Source organism: Bos indicus, chromosome 7 (assembly GCF_029378745.1).
Source record: "Bos indicus isolate NIAB-ARS_2022 breed Sahiwal x Tharparkar chromosome 7, NIAB-ARS_B.indTharparkar_mat_pri_1.0, whole genome shotgun sequence".
Taxonomy (NCBI): Eukaryota; Metazoa; Chordata; class Mammalia; order Artiodactyla; family Bovidae; genus Bos; species Bos indicus.
Window position 1 is genome coordinate 17382923 of NC_091766.1, and position 24147 is coordinate 17407069.

At 42.9% G+C, this 24147-nt stretch overlaps 1 protein-coding gene across 10 annotated transcripts in view; it reads right to left on the minus strand.

Moving 5' to 3' along the window:
- Positions 1–24147, minus strand: part of LOC109561675 (adhesion G protein-coupled receptor E1) — a 66403-nt gene that overhangs the window by 40444 nt on the left and 1812 nt on the right. For 3 of the 10 annotated variants that reach the window (XM_070792945.1, XM_070792950.1, XM_070792948.1), the window contains exons 2-11: positions 21067–21129; positions 17382–17414; positions 13612–13758; positions 10000–10155; positions 7599–7745; positions 4968–5114; positions 3581–3727; positions 1225–1371; positions 274–429; positions 31–150 (exon numbers count right to left, since the gene is read on the minus strand). In XM_070792945.1, coding sequence (XP_070649046.1) covers positions 31–150; positions 274–429; positions 1225–1371; positions 3581–3727; positions 4968–5114; positions 7599–7745; positions 10000–10155; positions 13612–13758; positions 17382–17414; positions 21067–21129 — 1263 coding nt within the window. The remainder of the gene's footprint in view (positions 1–30; positions 151–273; positions 430–1224; positions 1372–3580; positions 3728–4967; positions 5115–7598; positions 7746–9999; positions 10156–13611; positions 13759–17381; positions 17415–21066; positions 21130–24147) is intronic. The other 7 variants (XM_070792953.1, XM_070792949.1, XM_070792946.1 and 4 more) reach the window with 5 other exon arrangements.

The following is a 24147-nucleotide window of genomic DNA, read 5'->3' on the forward strand; positions in this document are numbered from 1 at the left end:
AGTAGCTAAAAGAAATCAGGTTCTCTGTACCTTCACAGGTGGAGTTTCCAGAGGTGAATCCAACTTTGCAGCTGCAACGGTAGCTTCCCAAAGAGTTGGTGCACTCAGAATGCTCAGGGCAGACCCCATGGGAGAGGCATTCATTAATGTCTGAGGAGGAGTGGAAGAGAGTGAGCAGACCAAAGATTAGGTGTCCAAGTTTAGCACACTATGTACTCAACTCAATAGGAGTAGTCTACAAAAGACCCAAGCCTGAGAATCTGAGCTCATTACCTGTACAGGTGAAATGACCTGGCTTTCCAGAGATCCAGTTATTTCCCGTGGGAGAAGAGAAACCAGTCAAACAGCTGCACTCATACCTTCCTGGCAGGTTTCTGCACCTTGAGTTAGGACCACAAGGTGGGGGCTTTTGAGAACATTCGTCTATATCTGGAGAGAAAGAGAGTCCAAGTTACACATTTTCTTCAAATAAAGCTGGGATCTTCCAAAGATTGTTGAAACAATGTCTTCTATTCCATATGCCCTTCACTCAGTGTCTCTTCTTGGGTATGTCTTCCATCGAGCAGGGTCTATATTTCCTCCTCTTGAATCTGAGCATGTTTGTGACTATGCAGTGGTGACACTAGGTCATAAAAGTATTGTGCTAAGTCACAAAAACATCACACACTTTCACCTTGTTCTTTTGGAATTCTCATGCTTGACTCAGGCACCATACTCTGAGGAAGCTCAAAGAGCCATGATAAAACAGTTCATGTGGAGAAGAACTAAGACCTCCAGCCCACAGCTTCATTCAGCACCGGCTTCACCTTGTGAGTGAGCCCCCTTTAAAGTGGATCTTCTAGCCCCCAGTTGAACTAGCTCAACTGGCACTTTGTGGAACAAAGTCAAGTCATCCTCACCAAAGTCCACCCAAAGAGCAGATGCATGCATGTATGTTGCTTCTCATCTGTTTCTCCCCACCCTCAACAAGAAGTTTCAGGAGAACAAATATTTTTGCCTGTGTTACTCACTGCAATATCCTCCATCCCTCGAATAGTGCTTTTCTATATAGCAGGTGCTCAAGAAGTGTCTGTTGAATGAACCCATGAATCGATGTATTGGCTTCAGTTCTGCAGACAAGACTTTGAACTCAGCTAAGACCTACCTCAACTTATAACTCTTCCTCCAGAACTGCTGTCTTTCCAAACAGATGGACTTGATTTCCCAGAAGACCCCTGCACCTACCTTGACATGTCTCCCCTGGTCCCTGGAAACTCTTCTTTCCACTTCTGGATATATATCCTGAGTTGCAGGCACAAGAGTAGCTTCCAACACTGTTGTGGCAAGTTGAATGCTCTGGGCAACTTCTGGGATTGGCACATTCATCCACATCTGGTGAGTAGAAATGAAAACTCAGATCAAGGCAGAGGAAGAAGCAAGGACAGGGGACTGAAACAGGAGATTCACTCTACCTGTTCACCACCTGATGCTCCCAAATACCCAGATTTTCCCCTTCTCCAAAACTTCCCTTGCAGTTAGGCATGACGTGAGAATAATTCTGGCCAACTGTATGCACACACAAATAGTTTCAAGCATAATGATCATTGATTGCAGGAATGGCTTTACTATGAGTAAAGGAATCATCCTTTACTCCTCCCTGTGTCCACACCTTGGGATGAGGTTGGTGCTACACAATGCAACCTTGCCACTCTTCCCTTTAAGATGTGGGGTTTGGTTCACCACCTCTTCACTCTATCTGGTTCTGTGACTTGCTTTCAACAAAGAAGTACAGCTGAAGGAAAGTGGTGCCTGTTCCAAACTTAGACTTCAAGAAGCCTATTTGTTTCTGCTTATGCATTGGGCCCCTTCCCTCTACCATATGAACCAACCTCAGGCTAATAACAGAAAAGACAAAGTAGAAGAGAGATGGGTCATCCCAGATGAGTCCCAGATATGTGAGACAGCCCAGCCAAGATCAGCAAAGCTGACACACAGCTGACCACAAACACAGCAACAAGCCCAGTGGAGACTTAAAGACCTGACCAGCAGAGCCCAACTCAAAGTGCCAGCACATGGTCAAGAGATAAATAAGTGGTGTTTGTTTTAGCCACTAACCTATGGGATGATTTATTACTCTGCAATAGCTAACTGCTACAAATAGACCAAAAACATCAGAGATGACTTCAAATATCTCCATTCAAAATCAGGTAAAATGTAATAATCTCTACATCGTAGCATCATCAAATGAAGTTCTTAATTAATTGAATAGGTAAAGAAGATCAGCTTCTCTACACATTCCCTGACTGAGGATGTTAGAGCTGAATTCAACTTGGTAGCTGCAATGGTAGCTTAACAGTTGGTGCACTCAGAATGCTCTGGGAAGACCCCACTAGAAAGGCATTCATTAACCTCTGAGGAGCAGTGGAGAAGAGTGAGCAGATAAAGATTAGGTGTCTAAGGTAAGAACACATATGTGCACATGTGTGCTAAGTCACTTCAGTCGTGTCTGAATCTTTGTGACCCTATGGGCTGTGGCCCACCAGGCTACTCTGTCCATGAGATTCTCCAGGCAAGAATACTGGAGTGGGTTGCCATGCCCTCCTCAAGGGGATCTTCCTGACCCAGGGATCAAGCCTGTGTCTCCTGCATTTGTAAGCAGGTTCTTTAGCACCTGGGAAACCCCCAAGGAACTTATGCACTCAACACAATCGGAACTGTCCACAAAAGACCCAAGCCTGAGAGCCTGAGCACATTACCTGTACAGAGGAAATGACCTGGCTTTCCAGGGATCCAATTATTTCCAGAGACAGAGTTACAAATTTTCTTAATCTTATGAAATAGTTTGCATTTTCCAAAGATAGTTGAAACAATGTCTTTCATTCCTAATGCCCTTAATTCAATGTCCTTTCTTTGATACTCCTTCCATCAAGCAATGAGGTTTATATTTCCTCCCCTTGAATCACAGCATGCGTGTGACTGTGGTGGTGGAGACACCAGCTCATAAAAAGACCATGCTAAGTCATCACAGTATCACACACTTCCACCTGGTTCTCTTGAGATGCCCATGCTTGACTCAGCTGCCATACTGTGAGGAAGCTCAACTAGCCATGAAAAAAGCAGCTCTCATGGAGAAGAACGTAGGCCTCCAGCTTACAACTCTGGCAGAGCTGCCAGCCAACAGCAAGCACCACCTTCACCTTGTGAGGGAGCCCCTTTCAAAGTGGATCCTCTAGCCCACAGTTGAGCCAACACAACTGTCACTGCATGGAAGAATGTCGAGCCGTCATCAGCAAACTCAGCCCAAATACATGATGGTGTTTTGTTTGTTGTCTGATTCTCTCACCATGATAAGAAGTTCCAGTAGAATAAATGCTTTTTTCTGTGTTATCACAGTATCCTCCATCCCTAGAATAATTCTTGGCATATAGTAGGTGCTCAAGAAGTGTTTGTTGAATGCATGCATGAATGAATCCATTGCTATTGGCTTCAGCTTTGCATATGAGGGCTTTGAACTCAGCTAAGACCCACCTCAACTTCTCCCCACCACTTCTGTCTTTTCAAACACATTGGACTTGATTCCCCAGAAGACCCCTGCACATACCTTGACACATCTCTCCTGGCCCCTGGAAACTTTTCCTTCCACTTCTCGATTGAAAACCCGGGTTGCAGACACAAGAGTAGTTTCCAAGACTGTTGTGGCAAGTCGAATGGTCTGGGCAACTTCTGGGATTGGCACATTCATCCACATCTGGTGAGTAGAAATGAAAGCCCGGGTCAAGGTAGAAGATGCAGTGAGAACAGAACACTGCAAACAGGAGATTCATTCCACCTGTTCTCCACAAGATGTACCCCCGCCCCCCACAATATCCAGACTTTCACTTTCTTTCTAAGTTCCCTTGCAATTAGGCATGATAGGAGAATAAATTCTGGCCAATTCTATGCAAGAAAAAGGCGGGTATTCGTTTCAAACTGTAATGATTATAGATTGCAGAAGTGGTTGTCATCCTTTACTCCTCTCTGTGTCCCCACTTTGGGATGAGGTTTGTGCTACACAATGTGACTTTGCCACTCCCTTCTTTAAGATGTGGAGTTTGGTTCACCAGTCCTTGACTCTAGCTGGCTCTATGACTTGCACTGTCCAATTGAAATGGCAGAAGCAATGTGGTGCCACTTCCAAATTTAGACCTCAGAAACCTATTTGCTTCTCCTCATGCATTGGGTCCCTGGCCTCTGCCATTTGAACAAACCTCAGGCTAATAAGAAAAAGACAAAGGGAAAGAGAGAAGGATCATCCCAGATGAGTCCCAGATGTGTGAGACAGCCCAGCCAAGATTGGCAAAGCTGACACACAGCTGACCACACACAGGAACAAGCCCAGTGGAGACCAGAAGAGTATTGTGCTAAGTCATAAAATCATCACACACTTTCACCTTGTTCTTTTGGAATTCTCATGCTTGACTCAGGCACCATACTCTGAGGAAGCTCAAAGAGCCATGATAAAACATGATAAAGCTCATGTGGAGAAGAATTAAGACCTCCAGCCCACAGCTTCATTCAGCACCAGCTTCACCTTCTGAGTGAGCCCCCTTTAAAGTGGATCTTCTAGCCCCCAGTTGAACAAGCTCAACTGGCACTTTGTGGAACAAGGTCAAGTCATCCTCACCAAAGTCAGCCCTAATACCAGATGCATGCACGTATGTTGCTTCTCATCTGTTTCTCCCCACCCTCAACAAAAAGTTTCAGGAGAACAAATGTTTTGCCTGTGTGACTCCCTGCAGTATCCTCCATCCCTCGAATAGTGCTTTTCTATATAGCAGGTGCTCAAGAAGTGTTTGTTGAATGAACCCATGAATGGATGAATTGGCTTCAGTTCTGCAGACAGGATTTTGAACTCAGCTGAGACCTACCTCAACTTCTAACTCTTCCTCCAGCACTGCTGTCTTTCTAAACAGATTGGAGTTGATTCCACAGAAGACACCTGCACCAACCTTGACATGTCTCCCCTGGTCCCTGGAAAGTCTTCTTTCCACTTCTGGAGTTATATCCTGGGTTGCAGGCACAAGAGTAGCTTCCAAGACTGTTGTGGCAAGTCGAATGCTCTGGGCAACTTCTGGGATTGGCACATTCATCCACATCTGGTGAGTAGAAATGAAAACCCAGTTCAAGGCAGAGGAAGAAGAAAGGACAGGGGACTGAAACAGGAGACTCACTCCACCTGTTCGCCACCTGATGCTCCCAAATACCCAGATTTTCCCCTTCTCCAAAACTTCCCTTGCAGTTAGCCATGACGTGAGAATAAATTCTGGCCAATTGTATGCACACAAAAGGGTGGAAAATAGTTTCAAGCCATAATGATCATTGATTGCAGAAATGGCTGTCATCCTTTACTCCTCCCTGTGTCCACACCTTGGGATGAGGTTTGTGCTACAAAATGTGACCTTGTCACTCTTTTCTTTAAGATGTGGGGTTTGGTTCACCACCTCTTCACTCTATCTGGTTCTGTGACTTGCTTTCAACCAAAAAGTACAGCTGAAGGAAAGTGGTGCCAGTTCCAAACTTAGACCCCAAGAAGCCTATTTGTTTCTGCTTATACACTGGGCCCCTTGCCTCTACCATATGAACAAACCCCAAGCTAATATCAAAAAAAGACAAAGTAGAAGAGAGATGGGTCATCCCAGATGAGTCCCAGATATGTGAGACAGCCCAGCCAAGATCAGCAAAGCTGACACACAACTGACCACAAACACAGGAACAAGCCCAGTGGAGACTTAAAGACCTGACCAGCAGAGCCCAACTCAAAGTGCCAACACATGGTCAGGAGACAAATAAATGGTGTTTGTTTTAGTCACTAACCTATGGGATGATTTATTACTCCACAATAGCTAGCTGCTACAAATAGACCAGAAGCATCAGCTGCTGCTAAGTCACTCCACTCGTGTCCGACTCTGGCGAATCCATAGATGGCAGCCCACCAGGCTCCCCAGTCCTTGGGATTCTCCAGGCAAGAACACTGGAGTGGGTTGCCATTTCCTTCTCCAATGCATGAAAGTGAAAAGGGAAAGTGAAGTCACTCAGTCATGTCTGACTCTTGGCGACCCCATGGACTGCGGCCCACCATGCTCCTCCGTCCATGGGATTTGCCAGGCAAGAATACTGGAGTGAGGTGCCATTGCCTTCTCCAAGAAGCATCAGAGATGACTTCAAATATCTCCATTCAAAATCAGGGAGAAAATCATAATCTCTACCTCATAGCATCATCAAATGAAGTTCTTAATTAATTGAATAGGTAAAGAAGATCAGCTTCTCTACACATTCCCTGACTGAGGATGTTAGAGCTGAATTCAACTTGGTAGCTGCAATGGTAGCTTAACAGTTGGTGCACTCAGAATGCTCTGGGAAGACCCCACTAGAAAGGCATTCATTAACCTCTGAGGAGCAGTGGAGAAGAGTGAGCAGATAAAGATTAGGTGTCTAAGGTAAGAACACATATGTGCACATGTGTGCTAAGTCACTTCAGTCGTGTCTGAATCTTTGTGACCCTATGGGCTGTAGCGCACCAGGCTACTCTGTCCATGAGATTCTCCAGGCAAGAATACTGGAGTGGGTTGCCATGCCCTCCTCAAGGGGATCTTCCTGACCCAGGGATCAAGCCTGTGTCTCCTGCATTTGTAGGCAGGTTCTTTAGCACCTGGGAAACCCCCAAGAAACTTATGCACCCAACACAATCAGACCTGCCCACAAAAAACCCATGCCTGAGAGCCTGAGCACATTACCTGTACAGGGGAAATGACCTGGCTTTCCAGGGATCCGATTATTTCCAGAGACAGAGTTACAAATTGTCTTCATCTTGTGAAATAGTTTGCATTTCCCAAAGATACTAGAAACAATGTCTTTCATTCCTAATGCCCTTAATTCAATGTCCTTCCTTTGATACTCCTTCCATCAAGCAATGAGGTTTATATTTCCTCCCCTTGAATCACAGCATGCGTGTGACTGTGGTGGTGGAGACACCAGCTCATAAAAAGACCATGCTAAGTCATCACAGTATCACACACTTCCACCTGGTTCTCTTGAGATGCCCATGCTTGACTCAGCTGCCATACTGTGAGGAAGCTCAACTAGCCATGAAAAAATGCAGCTCTCAAGGAGAAGAACTCAGACCTCCAGCTTCCAACTCTGGCAGAGCTGCCAGCCAACAGCCAGCACCACCTTCACCATGTAAGTGAGCCCCTTTCAAAGTGGATCCTCTAGCCCGCAGCTGAGCCAACACAACTGTCACTGCATGGAAGAATGTCAAGCCGTCATCAGCAAACTCAGCCCAAATACATGATGGTGTTTTGTTTGTTGTCTGATTCTCTCACCATGATAAGAAGTTCCAGTAGAATAAATGCTTTTTTCTGTGTTATCACAGTATCTTCCATCCCTAGAATAATGCTTGGCATATAGTAGGTGCTCAAGAAGTGTTTGTTGAATGCATGCATGAATGAATCCATTGCTATAGGCTTTAGCTTTGCATATGAGGGCTTTGAACTCAGCTAAGACCCACCTCAACTTCTCCCCACCACTTCTGTCTTTTCAAACACATTGGACTTGATTCCCCAGAAGACCCCTTCAAATACCTTCACACATCTCTTTTAGCCCCTGGAAACTTTTCCTTCCACTTCTGGATTGAAAACCAGGGTTGCAGACACAAGAGTAACTTCCAGGACTGTTGTGGCAAGTGGAATGCTCTGGGCAACTTCTGGGATTGGCACATTCGTCCACATCTGGTGAGTAGAAATCAAAACCCATGTCAAAGAAGGAGAAGCAGCAAAGATGGGACACTACAAACACAAGATTGTCTCCACCTGACATGCCCCAATATCCAGACTTTCCCCTTCTCCCTAACCTCCCTTGATGTTAGGCATGGCCATGAGAATACATCGGGCCAACTGTATGCACACAAAAGAGTGACAAATAGTTTCAAATGATAATGATCAGTGATCGCAGAAATGGTTGTCATCCTTTAATCTTCCCTGTGTCCACACTTTGGGATGAGGTTTGTGCTACACAGTGTGACCTTGCTACTATGCTCTTTAAGATATGGGGTTTGGTTCCCAGCCCTTGACTCTAGCTGGCTCTATGACTTGCATTGAATCAATCAATACAGAGCAAGCAACATGGTGTTACTTCAAAACTTAGATCTGGAGAAATCTATGTGCTTCTACTCCTACACTGGGCCCGTTACCTCTGCCATATGAACAAACTCCAGGATAATTAAAAAAAGACAAGATGGAAGAGAGATGGATCACCCCAGATGAGCTCCAGGTATGTGAGACAGCCCAGCCAAGATCAGCAAAGCTGACATGCAACTGCCCAGAAACACATGGAGACCAGCCCAGTGGAAACCAAAAGAACTGACCAGCAGCGCCCAATCTAAACTGCCAACACATGGAATGCAGAGAGCTAAATAAATGGTTGTTGTTTTAGTCACTAACTCTCAGGGTGATTTTGCTACTCAGCAATAGCTAACTGCTACAAATAGATTGGAAAAGTCATAGATGACTGTAAATATCTCCAACTCCAAGCAAAGAGGATATGATAAGGGCTTGGCCACTCCATGCCTTGCTTGATGGAGTCACCCTCCCTTTAAATATATAATAGTGCTGCAGCAGACTCGGGAAGATGGAGCCCGTATCTCTTCATGAGAATATTCTGGCTGCAGTGTGGAGGATAAATTTGATGGAGTAACACTAGAAAAATGGAGAGACTAGTGAGGTGGTTACAGTACTAATGATGGTACATAAACCAAGGAGAGAGAAAAGTGGAGAGATTTAAGACATATTTAGCAGATAGATTGCCCAGTGACATGATGACAGATTTAATATGAAAGGGAAAGGAGGATCAAGAATAATTCTCAGGTGGGACTTCCATGCTGATCCAGTTGTTAAGACTCAGCACTTCCAATGCAAGATGCGTGGGTTCAGTCCCTGGTGTGGAAACTATGACCCTACATGCCATGTGGAGCAGCCAAAAAGTATTAAAAAAAAAAAAAAAAAAAAGAACTCTCAGGTCTTCATTTAAATATCTTTTAGGAAAAAGTTTTGGTGTTTGGTTCTGAGCTTTCCCCAGGACTACTGACATTTAGAACCAGATTATTATTGGTTGTAGGGAGGCTGCTCTGTGCATTGGAGGATGTTTAGCAGGATCTCTGTTCTCTACCCACCATATGACGATAACACCAACCACCCCATCACCACCACCAGTTTGGACAACCCAAAATGTCTCCAGATGTTGTTAATATCTCCCCTCAGGAGTGGAAAGGTGTGAATCATGTTAATGATAGAGTTCCCTGTTCCGCTCAAGTACCGCCTGATTCACTGCTTAACTCATAGTAGACACTCAAGAGTGAAGAGTGAAGCGAAAGTTGCTCAGTCATGCCTGACTCTTTGTGACCCCATAGACTGTCCATGGAATTCTCCAGGCCAGAATACTGGAGTGGGTAGCCTTTCCCTTCTCCAAGGTATCTTCCCAACCCAGGGATCAAACCCAAGTCTCCCGCATTGCAGGCAAATTCTTTACCAACTGAGCCATCAAAGAAGACCAGTAGATACTCAATGGGAATTCAAACCCATGTTCTTCTACTTAATAACTGTGTCTCTCTGGACAACTGACTTTACCTCTCTGAGCCTCAGTTGGATCATTCCTAAAATGAGGACCATAACCTTTACTTCATAGGATCATCAAATAAAGTTCTCCATTAATTGAGAAGGTAAAAAAAGAAGATCAGACTCTCTATACTTGCACAGATGGCATTTTTTAAGGTGAATCCCACTTGGCAGCTGCAACAGTAGCTTCCCAAAGAGTTGGTGCACTCAGAATGCTCTGGGCAGACCCCATGGGAAAGGCATTCATTAATGTCTGAAGAGCAGTGGAGGAGAGTGAGCAGACAAAACATTAGTTGTCTAAAGTTAGAACACACATTCCTAACAATAGGAGCTGTCCACCAAAGACCCATGCCTGAGAGTCTGAGCCCCTTACCTCTACAGGTGAAATGACCTTGCTTTCCTGAGATCCAGTTATTTCCAGTGGGAGAAGAGAAACCAGTCATACAGCTGCACCTATATCTCCCAGGCAGATTTCTGCAGATTGAGTTAGGGCCACATGGTGTGGGACTTTGAGAGCATTCATCTATATCTGGAGAGAAAAAGAGTCAGAGTTACAAATCTTCTTCAAATACAGTTTGTATTTTCCAAAGATGGTTGAAACAATGCCTTCTATTTCATATACCCTTAATTTAATGCCCTTTTTTGGTACTCCTTCTATCAAGCAGTGGGGTCTATATCTCCTCTACTTAAATCTGAGCATACTTGTGACTATGGTGGTGGTGACACTAAGTCATTAAAATTACCATGATAAGTCATCAAAATATTGCACACTTCCACACCTTCTCTTGAGATGCTCATGCTTGACTCAATTGCCATACTGTGAGATGCTCAAGCATGAGATGCTCATGCTTGACTCATGCCATACTCAATAAGCCATGAAAAAAATAGCTCTCATGGAGAAGAGCTAAGACCTCCAGCTCACAGCCCTGCAGAGCAACCAGCCAACAGCTATCACCAGCTTGCCAGCCTTGTGAGTGAGCCTCCTTCAAAATGAATCCTCTAGCTCCCAGTTGAGCCACTTCAACTGACACTGTGTGGAACAAAGTCAAGCCATTGTCAGTGAACTCAGCCCAAGTAGAAGATTCATTCAGGAGCAAAATAAATGATCATTGGTGTTTTAATGCACGAAGTTTGCTGCTACCCAGAAATATATAACCAGAACATTTTGCAAACCCATTATACAAATTTACTCATTGAAGTGCCAATAGAATTGTGCAGTCATGGTACCATGGGGTGAAAAGAAAAAAAAAGGAAAGTGAAAGTCACTCAGACATGTCCGACTCTTTGTGACCCCCTGGAGCCTGCCAGACTCCTCTGTCCATGGAATTCTCCAGGCATTTCTACTGGAATGGGTAGCTGTTCTCTTCTCCAGGGGATCTTCCTGACCCAGGGATTGAACTCAAGTCTCCTACATTGCAGGCAGATTCTTTACCATCTGAGGGGTGGTCCTCCCCTAATTTCCTTCACCCCTGCTCTGCCAAATCACCCTAAATAAACACTTTTTATGCACTTGTCATGCAAATAGTAATGTTCATTCAAGCCTTAAGTAATGAAACATTAGAACCACCTAATTGTCCATCAACTGCAGGGTGAGTAAGTTTAGAGCTGGCATAAGGAATAAGGTAGCACATTCCTTCATTTGACAAGAAACTATAAAATATTCACAATGTATTAGGTACCACAGGTCAAAGACAGAGTAGATAAGGTTCTTATGTAGTATCCACCATTTTCTAGATGAGAAATGTTGCTTCTATCCTTTATCTAAAAACAAGAGCCCAAAAGGCTGCTATGTTTACTGAATAACCCATAAACTGTAGCCCAAAGATTTTTTAAAAAATGTTTGTGCAGATGGCCAATAGACACATGAAAAAATACTCAGCATTGCTAATTATCTGAGACATGAAAACCAAAATTACAATGAGGTACCACCTCACACTGGTCAGAATGCCCATCATTAAAAATTCTACAAATAATAAATTCTGGAGAGAGTGTGGAGAAAGGGGACACTTACACACTGTTGGTGGGAATGTAAATCGGTGTAGCCACTATGGAGAACAGTATGGCAGTTCTTCAAAAAACTAAGAACAGAATTGCTTATGATCCAGCAATTCCACTCCTGGGCATATACCAGGACAAAACTATAAATCAAAAGGATACATATACCCCAATATTCATAGCAGCAGTATTTACAATAGCCAAGACATGGAAGTAACCTAAATTTTCATTGACAAAGGAATGGATAAAGAAAGTGTGGTACATATATATAACGGAATATTACTTGGCCATAAAAAAGAATAAATGATACCATTCATAGCAACATGGATGAACCTAGAGATTATACCATGTGAAGTAAGTCAGACAGAAAAGTACAAATACCATATGACATATGTGGAATCTAAAATATGACACAAATGAATTTATTTACAAAACAGAAATAGACTCACAGATATACAGAACAGACTTGCGGTTGCCAAAGGTGGGGGTGGGTAGATTGGCAGTTTGGGATTAGTAGATGCAAAGTATTATATATAGGATGGATAAACAAGGTCCTACTGAATAACACAGGGTTAGGGTTAGGGTTATGGTTTACTATAGGATATTCAATATCCTATAGTAAACCATAGTGGAAAAGAATATATATAATGCCTGAAACTAACATAATATTGTAAATCAACTATATTTTAATAATAACTAATTTTTTTAAGAAAAGGATGTTTGGAGCTCTCTGGGAACTATAATAATGGAAATAAATTATTAAATGGAAATCTTGTTCAGAGCTCAATATACTATAGCCCATAAATCAAATCTGAACTGTCACCTGTTTGTATAAATACAGTTTTATTAAAACACACCTCCACTCATTCATTTATGTATCACTGATGGCTGCTTTTGTACTACAACTGGAGTATTGAGTACTTAAGAGAAAGATCATACAAACTGCAGTCTCCAAAATACTTACTATCTGGCCCCTTACAGAAATAGATTGCAGACCCTTGCAAATTATGTCAGAGGCATGGTCAGACCTTTACTGTCAAGAGGAGAGTTTGGGTCTAAATATAAGGAATATAGACCAAAAATTTAGCTCATTCTAGAAATTATTTTAATTTCTATTATTTATATTAATAGTAGCTCTTGGGACTGTACATGTGCCTAGCACACTGCATACATTACTGCATTTAATCTTCTCAAATATCCTTTAAGGTAGGTACTCTTATACACCCATTTTACAGATGGAAAGATTGAAGCTTAGAGAGATTAAATACATTTCCCCAATGTCTCACATCTGGAGTGTGACAAATAGGTAAGTCGTTGAGAGACTGCCATTAAACTCAAAAAGAACTGGATTTGGATTCCAGTTCAATTGTTCAATGACCCTAAACAAGTCATTTTAGCCCCCCACCCTCAGTCTTCTCATCTGTACAATGGAGATCATCACAGTGCCTATACTATGTGAAAATGCACATAAAGACCTTCACCCAGGGCCTGGTACTCAATACATATTAGAAATTACTTGCATGAAGAGGTGACAGGAAGAAAATCAGTGTTTATTTCTGTATATTGACATACAGCATAATTTTCTTTCTGTTTTTATGAGAATTTTTTTGCCAGGTCTTAGTTGGCAGCATGCAGGATATTTAGTTGCAGCATGTGGGATCTAGTTCCCTGACCAGGGATAGAACCCCAGTCCCCCTGCATTGGGAGCGTGGCGTCTTAGCTGGACCACCAGGAAGTTCCTCTTTTTTTATTCTAACACTTATCTCTAAAATCATTAGTGTTTAATGACCAGGAATTATTTTTATAATAGAAAGAAATTAAGAAAGAAAGAGAGAGATGGGGGAAGGAAGGAGGAAGGAGAGGCAGAGGAAAGAAGAAAGAAAACAATGCTTGGGGATACCTACCTACATCTGCTGCCCAGCCAGCTTCTATCTGATTTTACTACCAAATGCTGGGGAGGAGAGGAGGGTTTGATGGGGCATGAACTCACCTTTGCATTCCACTCCTGGGCCCTTAAATGTCTTCAATCCATTGCTGGACAGAAAGCCTCTTTTGCAAGAGCAGTAGTAACTTCTTGAAGTGTTGGTGCAGGTTGCATACGCTGGACACATGGTGGTATCTGTACACCCATTCCCATCTAGGCAACAGAGAAGAAGGAATTTGGGTTAGAGCCCCGAGTGGAGCAGCAAGGGAGAGGAGGAAGGTTGATCCCTGGCTTGGAAAAATCTCCTGGAGAGGGGAATGGCTACCCACTCCAGTATTCTTGCCTGGAGAATCCCGTGGACAGAGGTGACTGGCAGGCTACAGTCCATGGGGTCACAAAGAGTCAGACACGACTGAGTGACTAACACAAACACACACACACAGAACAGTTCAGAGATTTTTTTTAAATTAATATATCTATTTTAATTGGAGGCTAATTACTTTACAATATTGTGGTGGTTTTTGCCATACATTGATATGAATCGGCTACAGGTGTACATGTGTCCCCCATCCCGAACCCCCCTCCCACCTCCTTCCTCATCCCATCCCTCTGGGTTGTCCCAGTGCACTGACTTTGAGTGCCCTGTTTCATGCATCGAACTTGGAGTAGTCATCTATTTCACATATGGTAATATACATGTTTCAATGCTATTCTTTCAAGTCATCTCACCCTCACCTTCTCCCACAGAGTCCAAAAGTCTGTTCTTTATATCTATGTCTCTTTTGCTGTCTCACATATAGAGTCATTGTTACCATCTTTCTAAATTCCATATATATATGTTAATATACTGTATTGGTGTTTTTCTTTCTGACTTACTTCACTCTGTACAATAGGTTCCAGTTTCATCCACCTCATTAGAACTGATTCAAATGCATTCTTTTTAATGGCTGAGAAATATTCTATTGTGTATATGTACCACAACTTCCTTATCCATTAATCTGCCAATGGACATCTAGGTTGCTTCCATGTCCCAGCTATTGTAAACAGTGCTGTAATGAACATTGGGGTACACGAGTCTCTTTCAATTCTGGTTTCCTCAGTGTGTACACCCAGCAGTGGGATTGGTGGGTTGTATGGCAGTTACATTTCCAGTTTTTTAAGAAGTCTCCACACTGTTCTCCATAGTGGCTGTACTAGTTTGCATTCCCACCAACAGTGTTAGAGGGTTCCCTTTTCTCCACACCCTCTCCAGCATTTATTGCTTATAGACTTTAGGATCGCACCCATTCTGACTGGTGTGAAATGGTACCTCATTGTAGTTTTGATTTGCATTTCTCTGATAATGAGTGATGTTGAGCATCTTTTCATGTGTTTGTTAGCCATTTGTATGTCTTCTTTGGAGAACTGTCTGTTTAGTTCTTTGGCCCATTTTTTGATTGGGTCGTTTATTTTTCTGGTATTGAGCTGCATGAGCTGTTTGTACATTTTTGACATTAATTCTTTGTCAGTTGCTTCATTTGCTATTATTTTATCCCATTCTAAAGGCTGTCTTTTCACCTTGCTTATAGTTTCCTTCATTGTGCAAAAGATTTTAAGTTTAATTAGGTCCCATTTGTTTATTTTTGCTTTTATTTCCATGACTCTGGGAGGTGGGTCATAGAGGATCCTGCTGTGATCTATGTCAGAGAATGTTTTGCCTATCTTTTCCTCTAGGAGTTTTAAAGTTTCTGGTCTTACATTTATATCTTTAATCCATTTTGAGTTTATTTTTGTGTATGGTGTTAGAAAGTGTTCTAGTTTCATTCTTTTACAGATGGTTGACCAGTTTTCCCAGCACCACTTGTGAAAGAAATTGTATTTTCCCCATTGTATATTTTTGCCTCCTTTGTCAAAGATAAGGTATCCATAGATGCACAGATATATCTCTGGGCTTTCTATTTAGTTCCACTGATCTATATTTCTGTCTTTGTGCCAGTACCATACTATCTTGATGACTGTAGCTTTGTAGTATAGCCTGAAGAAACCAGGAATAAAACGACCATATGACCCAGTAATCCCACTACTGAGCATAGACCCTGAGAAAACCATAATTCAAAAAGACACATGTATTCCAATGTTCATTGCAGCACTATTTACAATAGCCAGGACATGGAAGCAACCTGGATGCCCCATTGACAGATGAATGGATAAAGAAGTTGTGGTACATTTATACAATGGAATATAACTCAGCCATAAAAAGGAACAAATTTGAGTCTGTTGTAGTAAAGTGGATGAAACTAGAGCCTGTTTTATAGAGTGAAGTAAGTCAGAAAGAGAAAAACAATATCATATACTAAAGCATGTGTATGGAATCTAGAAAAATGGTGATGATGAACCTATTTGCAGGGCAGGAATAGAGATGCAGACATAGAAAACAGACTTATGGGCACAGCAGAGGAACGAGAGGGCGGGACAAACTGAGACGGTAGCATTGACATAGGTATGCTATCATGTGTAAAACAGATAGCCAGTGGGAAACTGCTGCCTAGCACAGGGAGCTCAGCTCAGTGCTCTGCGGTGTCCTAGTTGGGTGGGATGTAGAGAGGGGGCCCCAAGAGGGAGGGGATATATGTGAAGCTGATTCACTTCACTGTATAGCAGAAACCACCATTGTAAAGTCATTAGACGCCAATTTAAAATTTAATTGATTTTAAAAACTATGAAAATTATGGCTTTTCGTTACTAAGGTCTTGAGAGCCAGACTCTTTGTCACCTACAACATGCCTTGTTTATTTCCCTTCCCTGCACAATGCCTCAGATTCTATCTTTCTTCTCATTTCCAGCTTCCTCTTTCATCTGCAGAGGCAAAACTTCTCTTTGCAGATTTCCGGTGTATTACCACTTGTGATCTCTCAACGCTGAGTTTCCTATTACTTTCCTCTAGCTCTACCTCTCATAACTCAAATCCATTCCAAACCAGAGTAGCAACACCGTCAGTCCTGTGTGACCTGTGTCAGCCTTCCTGGCTCATCTTCGACCTGGTCCCGCTAGCCACGTTCACCTTTGCTCAGTTCTCCAAATTTTCTCTGGTCTGCAGATCCTGCCAGAATCAGGCGAGCCAATTCCTTACAATAAATCTTTACACATATTTATATGTGGGCTTCCCAGTGGCTCAGACGGTAAAGAATCTACCTGCCAATGCAGGAGACCTGGGTTCAGTCCCTGGTTTGGGAAGATCTCATAGAGGAGTGCATGGCAACCTACTCCAGTATTCTTGCCTGGAGAATCCCATGGACAGAGAAGCCTGGTGGGCGACAGTCCATGGGGTCGCAAAGAGTCAGACACGATTGAGCGGCTTTCACTTTCACTTTTATTATCTCTGCTCCTTGCTGTTAATAAACATACTCCCTTCTGAAATGCTCTGTGTCTGGAAATTCTTTTCCAACATACGCTCGGACTGCCATGACAGTTGCCATGATCATGAGCCCTAAATCCAAAATTCAGACCCAGGAAGGGCGATTCCACAGCCCATCTTGTGACAACCCCACATGGAGTTGAATCCTCACTTTGGTGGTACTAGTGGTAAAGAACCCATCTGCCAATTCAGGAGAGGTAAGAGATGCAGGTTGAATCCCTGGGTGGGGAAGATCTCATGGAGGAGGGCATGGCAACCCACTCCAGTATTCTTGCCTGAGAATCCCATGGACAGAAAAGCCTGGTGGGCACAAAGAGTCGGACATGACTAAAGCGACTTAGCACACACGCATTACACTATACATAGTAATCAGGTGACAAAACCAAGAGATGGAGGCACTTGCCCAAGGTCTAATTGCCTTCAAGCTGGGGGAGTCTCTTACCAAGACTCGACGATGACCACCGTGGCTGTTCATCTGCAAGAAAAGAAGAGTCAGTAGATTTTTTGAGAGCTGGCCATGCCCCATTGTCTCAAACCAGGCTCCTTGTTTCCCTGGGCACCAGTGATCACGGTGGTGAGTTGTGAAAGTGGGAGTGGAGATGTAAAGAGGAAAACCCAGCCTCTTCCTGAGGATTTACGTTCATCAGGTAGGTGGAAGGAACTCCTCATGAATTCTTCACACCTTGCCAGGTAACAAAGGGTGGATACCAATGTTCATGGCAGCACTATGGAAGTAACCCCTGTCCATCCACAGATGAATGGATAAAGATGTGGTACATATATACCATGGACTATCACTCAGCCATAAACAAGAATGAAACAATGCCATCTACCGCAACAGAGATTATCATACTAAGTGAAGTAAATCAGAGAAAGACAAGTATCATATGACATGGCTTATATGTGGAATCTTTAAAAATATAATACAGACAAACTTATTTACAAAACAGAAATAGACTCACAGACATAGAAAACAAATTTATGGTTGCCAAAGTGGAAAGGGGATCAGGGAGAGATGAACAAGAACTTTGGGATTAGCTAATGCACACCATTGTATATAAAATAAACAACAAAGACCTATTATACAGCACAGGGAACTATATTCAATGGCTTGTAGCAACCTATGATGGAAAAGAATATGAGAAGATATATATATATATATCTCACTTTTCTGGACACCTGAAACTAACACAACATTGTAAATTAACTATACTTCAATTTTAAAAACCAGTTTTTAAAAAGGGGTACATGTGTACTAAGTCACTTCAGTCACATCCAACTCTGTGTGACCCTATGGACTGTAGCCCTCCAGGCTCATCTGTCCGTGATATTCTGCAGGTAAGAATACTGGAGTGGGTTGACATGCCCTCCTCCAGGGCATCTGCCCCACCCAAGGATCCAACCTGTGTCTCTTACGTCTCCTTACCTTTCTGGATCTGCAGGCAGTTTCTTTACCACTAGCACTACCTGGGAAGCCCTTAAAAAGGGGGTGGGGGAATTCCCTGGTCCAGTGGCTGAAACATTGCTTCCATTGCAGGAGCCACAGGTTTAACCCCTGGCGGGGGGACTAAGCATGCTGTGCAGTGCAGTAAAAAAAAAAATTTTTTTTAAATGGGTAGGGGGGCTAACAGCCATTCCCCCTTTCACTTTACCTAACTGGCATCCCATCTCACACTGTCTCGCTGGCCTGGAAGCACTGCTTGACAGACTTGGGAGTATAACAGCCTCTGGTGTGATTCATACTCCAGAGCTCCTGGCAGGATCAGGCTGTGACAGAAACTTTCCTGAAATATCTTCTGAATGACTTGTTCTTCCCCCTGCTCAATCCCTGTTCCCCTTCCTCCCCTACAAGTGTCTCCTGGGAGCCCTCCCTTAGTAAGTTACTCACAAGAATCCTCATCTCTGACTCTGCTTCTTTGGAAACTAACCAAAAGCAGGTGCTGGTCCTGAAAGGGATGACAGAGGATGGTTGGATGGCATCACCACCTCATCGGACATGAGTTTGAGCAAGCTCCTGGAGGTGGTGATGGACAGGGAGGGCTGGCGTGCTGCAGTCCATGTGGGTCACAAAGAGTCGGACACGACTGAGCAACTGAACTGAACTTTATTTCCTTTTTTATTGTAGTTGATTTACAATGTTGTATTAGCTTCTGGGATATAGTAAAATGATTCATATATATACATATATGTATGTATATATATTCTTTTTCATTATATATTATTTCAAGATACTGAACATAGTTCCCTGTGCTATACAATAGGACCTTGTTGCTTATTTATTTTATATATAGTGCTGTGTATCTGTTGTTTCATTTGCTTTCATCTTTTTCTAAGAAGATAATAATTACTTATTGTAAAAAACTCAAACAATGCAGAAGTATATAAAATTAAAAGTGAAGACTTCCCTGTGCTCCATTCTTATACCAAGAGATCACCACTGTCAAAAAGAGTGAATACTTCCAGATTAGGTCCTGTTCACAAACTCAGTCATGTAAATATGTTAAATATGAATAAATGTATAAATTCACACAATTTTCTTAATGTGAATGGTATCATGCAATATACAGTCCAATACAGTAGATGACTGTTTATTCTGAAATCTATTAAAATTAAGTAAAATGAAGCATTAATTCTTCAGTTACACTAGCCACACTCCAAGTTCTCGGGAGCTCCACTGACTAGTGACTACTGTAGATCTAGAACATATTCACTGAAAGTTCTTTTCAACCACTCTGTTCTGCTTATAACTTTTTTCTCCATGCTACAGTAAGTCTTGCAAACCAAGAGCAGCAAAATTTGCCAAATGTTGAAGTTGGGCAATATGTACATGGGAGTTTTTTATACTATTTTTCCTACCTTTGAATGTTTGTTTCTATAATTTAAAAAAAGTAAGAAAATAATGTTTTGGGCAACTTGCCAAGTCAGTTCACATGACTGAACTCATGCTTTCCAACAGCTGCCTAGTATTGCATTAAAATGGGCTCTAACTGTGCCAGAGATAGCTCAGTAGCCCAAGATCAAACAAAAACTCCACATTTTCCTTTCTGTGGTGTAACATTGAGAGTAGAAGGCAGCTACCCAGCCATGGACTACATTTCCCAGCTCACCTTGCATCCAGATATGGTCATGTGACCCTGAGTGGAAGTGACAAGTGTCACTGCTAAGCCTGGGTTTTAATAACATGCTTTCTCCACTATCTGCAGAGACTCCAAGGCACTAGTGTGGCTGAGTCACAAACAGAAAGCATCTGGGTTCCTGAATCAGCTCATGTAAGAAAACCACCCACTAGCAAGAGATATCCTCATTGGACTCTTGAACAAACAAGAATTAAATTTCTTTTTCTTAAGCCACTGATGGGGGTATATTTGCTGCAGTAGCTTGGGGTACTCTAACAAATGCAACAAGTTTTCCAGCCAGTTCCCAGGGGTAAATATACATTCGTTTACTCCAGTGTTGTTACCATGCTTTACCAATGGACAGAACACCTCATTCAGAGTCCATACTTCACAGCTGCAAGATCCCACAGGCTTCCCCTGTGACAACACCCACACATCATCTTGGTAGGAACAAGAGTAGGGTGAGAAAATTTGAAAGATTAACTCTTCCTACAATATAGACTGAGTTTCCCAAACAATGCTGAACCAGAAAACAGACACTGACAACATTAAGAACTGACAGTGTTTCTCTTCCTGAATCCAGCAGGAGCTTGGAAGATGAGAATACTTAACAAAGCATCCAAAAATGCATTTCTTTTCACATTGAGTTGTAGTTTGATAAAACTCCATATGCATTCCCATGGCACCACCATTTACGAAGCCAGATGATTGACAAAGTTACCTCTTTGGGTTTAAGCTTCACAACATTCCTATGGGATAGGAACCCTTGTTACCTGTATTCTGCAGCTGAGGAAACTGAAGATCAGAGAGGTTGTGTGACTTGCCTGAGGTCACACAGCAATTTTAAGGTACAAGGAAAAGAGCTCAGGTGGGAACCTGGACACGGGATGTTATCCCTTTCTTGGCCACTGACTAGCTCGTGGCAAGTGTCCAGCAGTGGTGCAGCCTCGTGGGACAGAAGTGTGTCCTCCCCACCACATTGGGCATATGGAGTCTCTTTGTCCAACTTACGCCTTGTCATTGATCCCAGTGTGGGTAATGTGAGCATTCCCCAGGTGTATATACCACAACACCCTGTGAAGAAAGAAAAACACCATGATGCATCAAGAAGTTCTTTGGACTCAACCTGAAAAATTACTCCTGGACTGGTCTCATAGAAGCAGGGCTTTTTAAAATATTTATTAGTTTATTTGGCTGTGCCAGGTCTTAGCTGCAGTACACTGGATCTTTGATCTTCACTGTGGCTTGCAAACTCTTTAGTTGTGCCATGCAGGATCTAGTTCGCTGATCAGGGATCCAACCTAGGTCCCCTGCATTGGTAGCTCAAAGTCTTAGGCACTGGACCACCAGGGAAGTCCCTAGAAACAGGTCTGATGAGCCTAAATGAAAGCCCCGGCTGAGTGACAAGCATGAGTGATTATACAGTCTTCACAGCAACCATTCCTGCTTTCCGGCACTTCATCTTTTTTTTCACTTTGTTTGTATTACCTTCATTTCCTTTTCAACTACAAAGAGTTCCAGCTTATTTTCAAAAACATACATTTTTTTTTTTCTGGGCTTTGAAATGGAGCAAAACCCTACAGTCCTTGTGCCTTCCCCCAACCTCCATGTCCTCTGCCTGCCTTTTATCTGTGGAAAATTTGAGTTAAAGGATAAGTTCAATCCAAGAAATGAGAACAGGCAGAAACAAAGGAGAGAAAATAATGATTAATGCAGTCATCAAGCATAGTCAAAGACTTTCAGTTCCTTCTCAAGGGCTACAGACAATTTTCTGAGCCACAGCCTGTGAGCTGTCTTATTCTGAAAGCCCCACCAGGTGGAGAAGTTAACCTCATGAGGGCCAGACAGTACCCACGGCATAAGCTGCCATAATTCTGAGAACTGGCCTCAAAGAAATGGAAATAAACTGATCCTGGAACTGAAGACTGACTGTCCCTAAAACAACTCAAACTCTTTAGGGTCGCAAAGAGTCGGACACGACTGAGCGACTTCACTTCAAAACAACCAAGATGACCAATCTAAAGATGACTGTCAAAGACGACCGCGCTGTTTCTGTGTGTAGCCTCCTCCTTCTGTCCATGAAAACTCTTGTCCCACTGACTGCCAGTGTAGGGGAGTTGGCCTTTGGGCAGATGTCCGCCCTCCCTCCTCAGTTGCCAACATTGAAATAAAACAAACTTTCTGCCAGCCTGGCCTTTTTACTGGCTTTTGAGCAGTGAGCAGCTGAGCTCACCACCTTTCTGTAACAGGCTGTAAAACTCAAGTTTATGAACCAATAAAATCAGAGTTATAAGGCAAAATAGAAAACATAGACCAACACAATGGAAGTCCACCTTCTAAGTTCTCAGGTTCCAACCTGTATCTGCCTCAGGGAGGTTTATCCTTACACTTCCAGTTTATTTCATGCCGGAGAAGGAGGCTCTACAACTTTTACGCAAAGAAATTTCAATGCTTTAAAACTATAATCATGTTTCAGTGGTTGTAATTACTTAAATAAAATTACTAACTTAGAGCTTGGGTTTCTCTATCTGTTCAAGTTTTTTTTTTTTTTTTCTAAAACATACATTTAAACAATCATTCTCAAAGGGAATAACCTCTAGTCAAGGTTATGGTTTTTCCAGTGGTCATGTATAGATGTGAGAGTTGGACTGTGAAGAAAGCTGAGTGCCAAAGAATTGATGCTTTTGAACTGTGGTGTTGGAGAAGACTCTTGAGAGTCCCTTGGACTGCAAGGAAATCCAACCAGTCCACTCTGAAGGAGATCGGCCCTGGGATTTCTTTGGAAGGAATGATGCTAAAGCTGAAACTCCAGTACTTTGGCCACCTCGTGTGAAGAGTTGACTCATTGGAAAAGACTCTGATACTGCGAGGAATTGGGGGCAGGAGGAGAAGGGGACGACAGAAGATGAGATGGCTGGATGGCATCACCGACTCGATGGACGTGAGTCTGAGTGAACTCTGGGAGTTGGTGATGGACAGGGAGGCCTGGCATGCTGCGATTCATGGGGTCGCAAAGAGTCGGACACGACTGGGCGACTGAACTGAACTGAACTGAACTAAAAAGGCAAACCTTGGCTCTTGTAAAGAGATGAAAAAAAAATCTTGCTGTTTTATGTATAGAACACATACATATATGCATATAATATATAAATAAGTATATAGTATATCCATAGAGCTGCCATGTGTTAAGTGTTAGTTGCTCAGTCATGTCTGACTCTTTGTGACCCCATGGACTACAGCCCACTAGGCTCCTCTGTCCATGGGATTCTCCAGGGAAGAATACTGGAGTGAGTAGCCATTCCCTTCTCCAAGGGATCTTCCCTACCCAGGGATCAAACCCAGGTCTCCTGTATTGCAGGCAGACTCTTCACGATTTGAGCCACCAGGGAAACTCATAGTATATCCATAGTATTAAATTGGATGGGAGGGTAAGATGATTCTTAATTTTATTTTGGCCATGCCGCCCGGCACAGGGGAATCACAGTTCACCAACGAGGGATCACACCGGGGCCCTCTGCAGTGGAAGCACAGAGTCTTAACCACTGGAGCACCAGGGAAGTCCACAATTCTTTTTTTTTTTTTTTAATGTCTAAAAGGCAGTTCAGCTACTCCAGCATTAAGCTCTTCTCTGTCACCACCACTACCACCATCATAATCACATCATCTTCATCATCACCACTACCACCACCGTATCTTTGCCATCATCGTTATCTTCAGCATCACCACTGTCACCACCACCACCATCATCATCACTACCATCATCACCACTCTTTGCATATTAAGGGCAGAATCAGAGTGCTAGTGGCCAGCACTACTGCTGACACTTCAAAGAACAAGTCTGCATTTTAGCACTTGAGGTCCACAAGCGACCTGCTCCTTCTAATGCAGCCTGCCAGTCAGCAAGTCCCAAGGAACCTAACTCCCACCTTTCTTATTTTTTTTTTTTTGAAAGTCACTCAGTCGTGTCCGACTCTTTGCGACGCCATGGACTATACAGTCCATGGAATTCTCCAGGCAATAATACTGGAGTGGGTAGCCTTTCCCTTCCCCAGGGGATCTTCCCAACCCAGGGATTGAAGCCAGGTCTCCTGC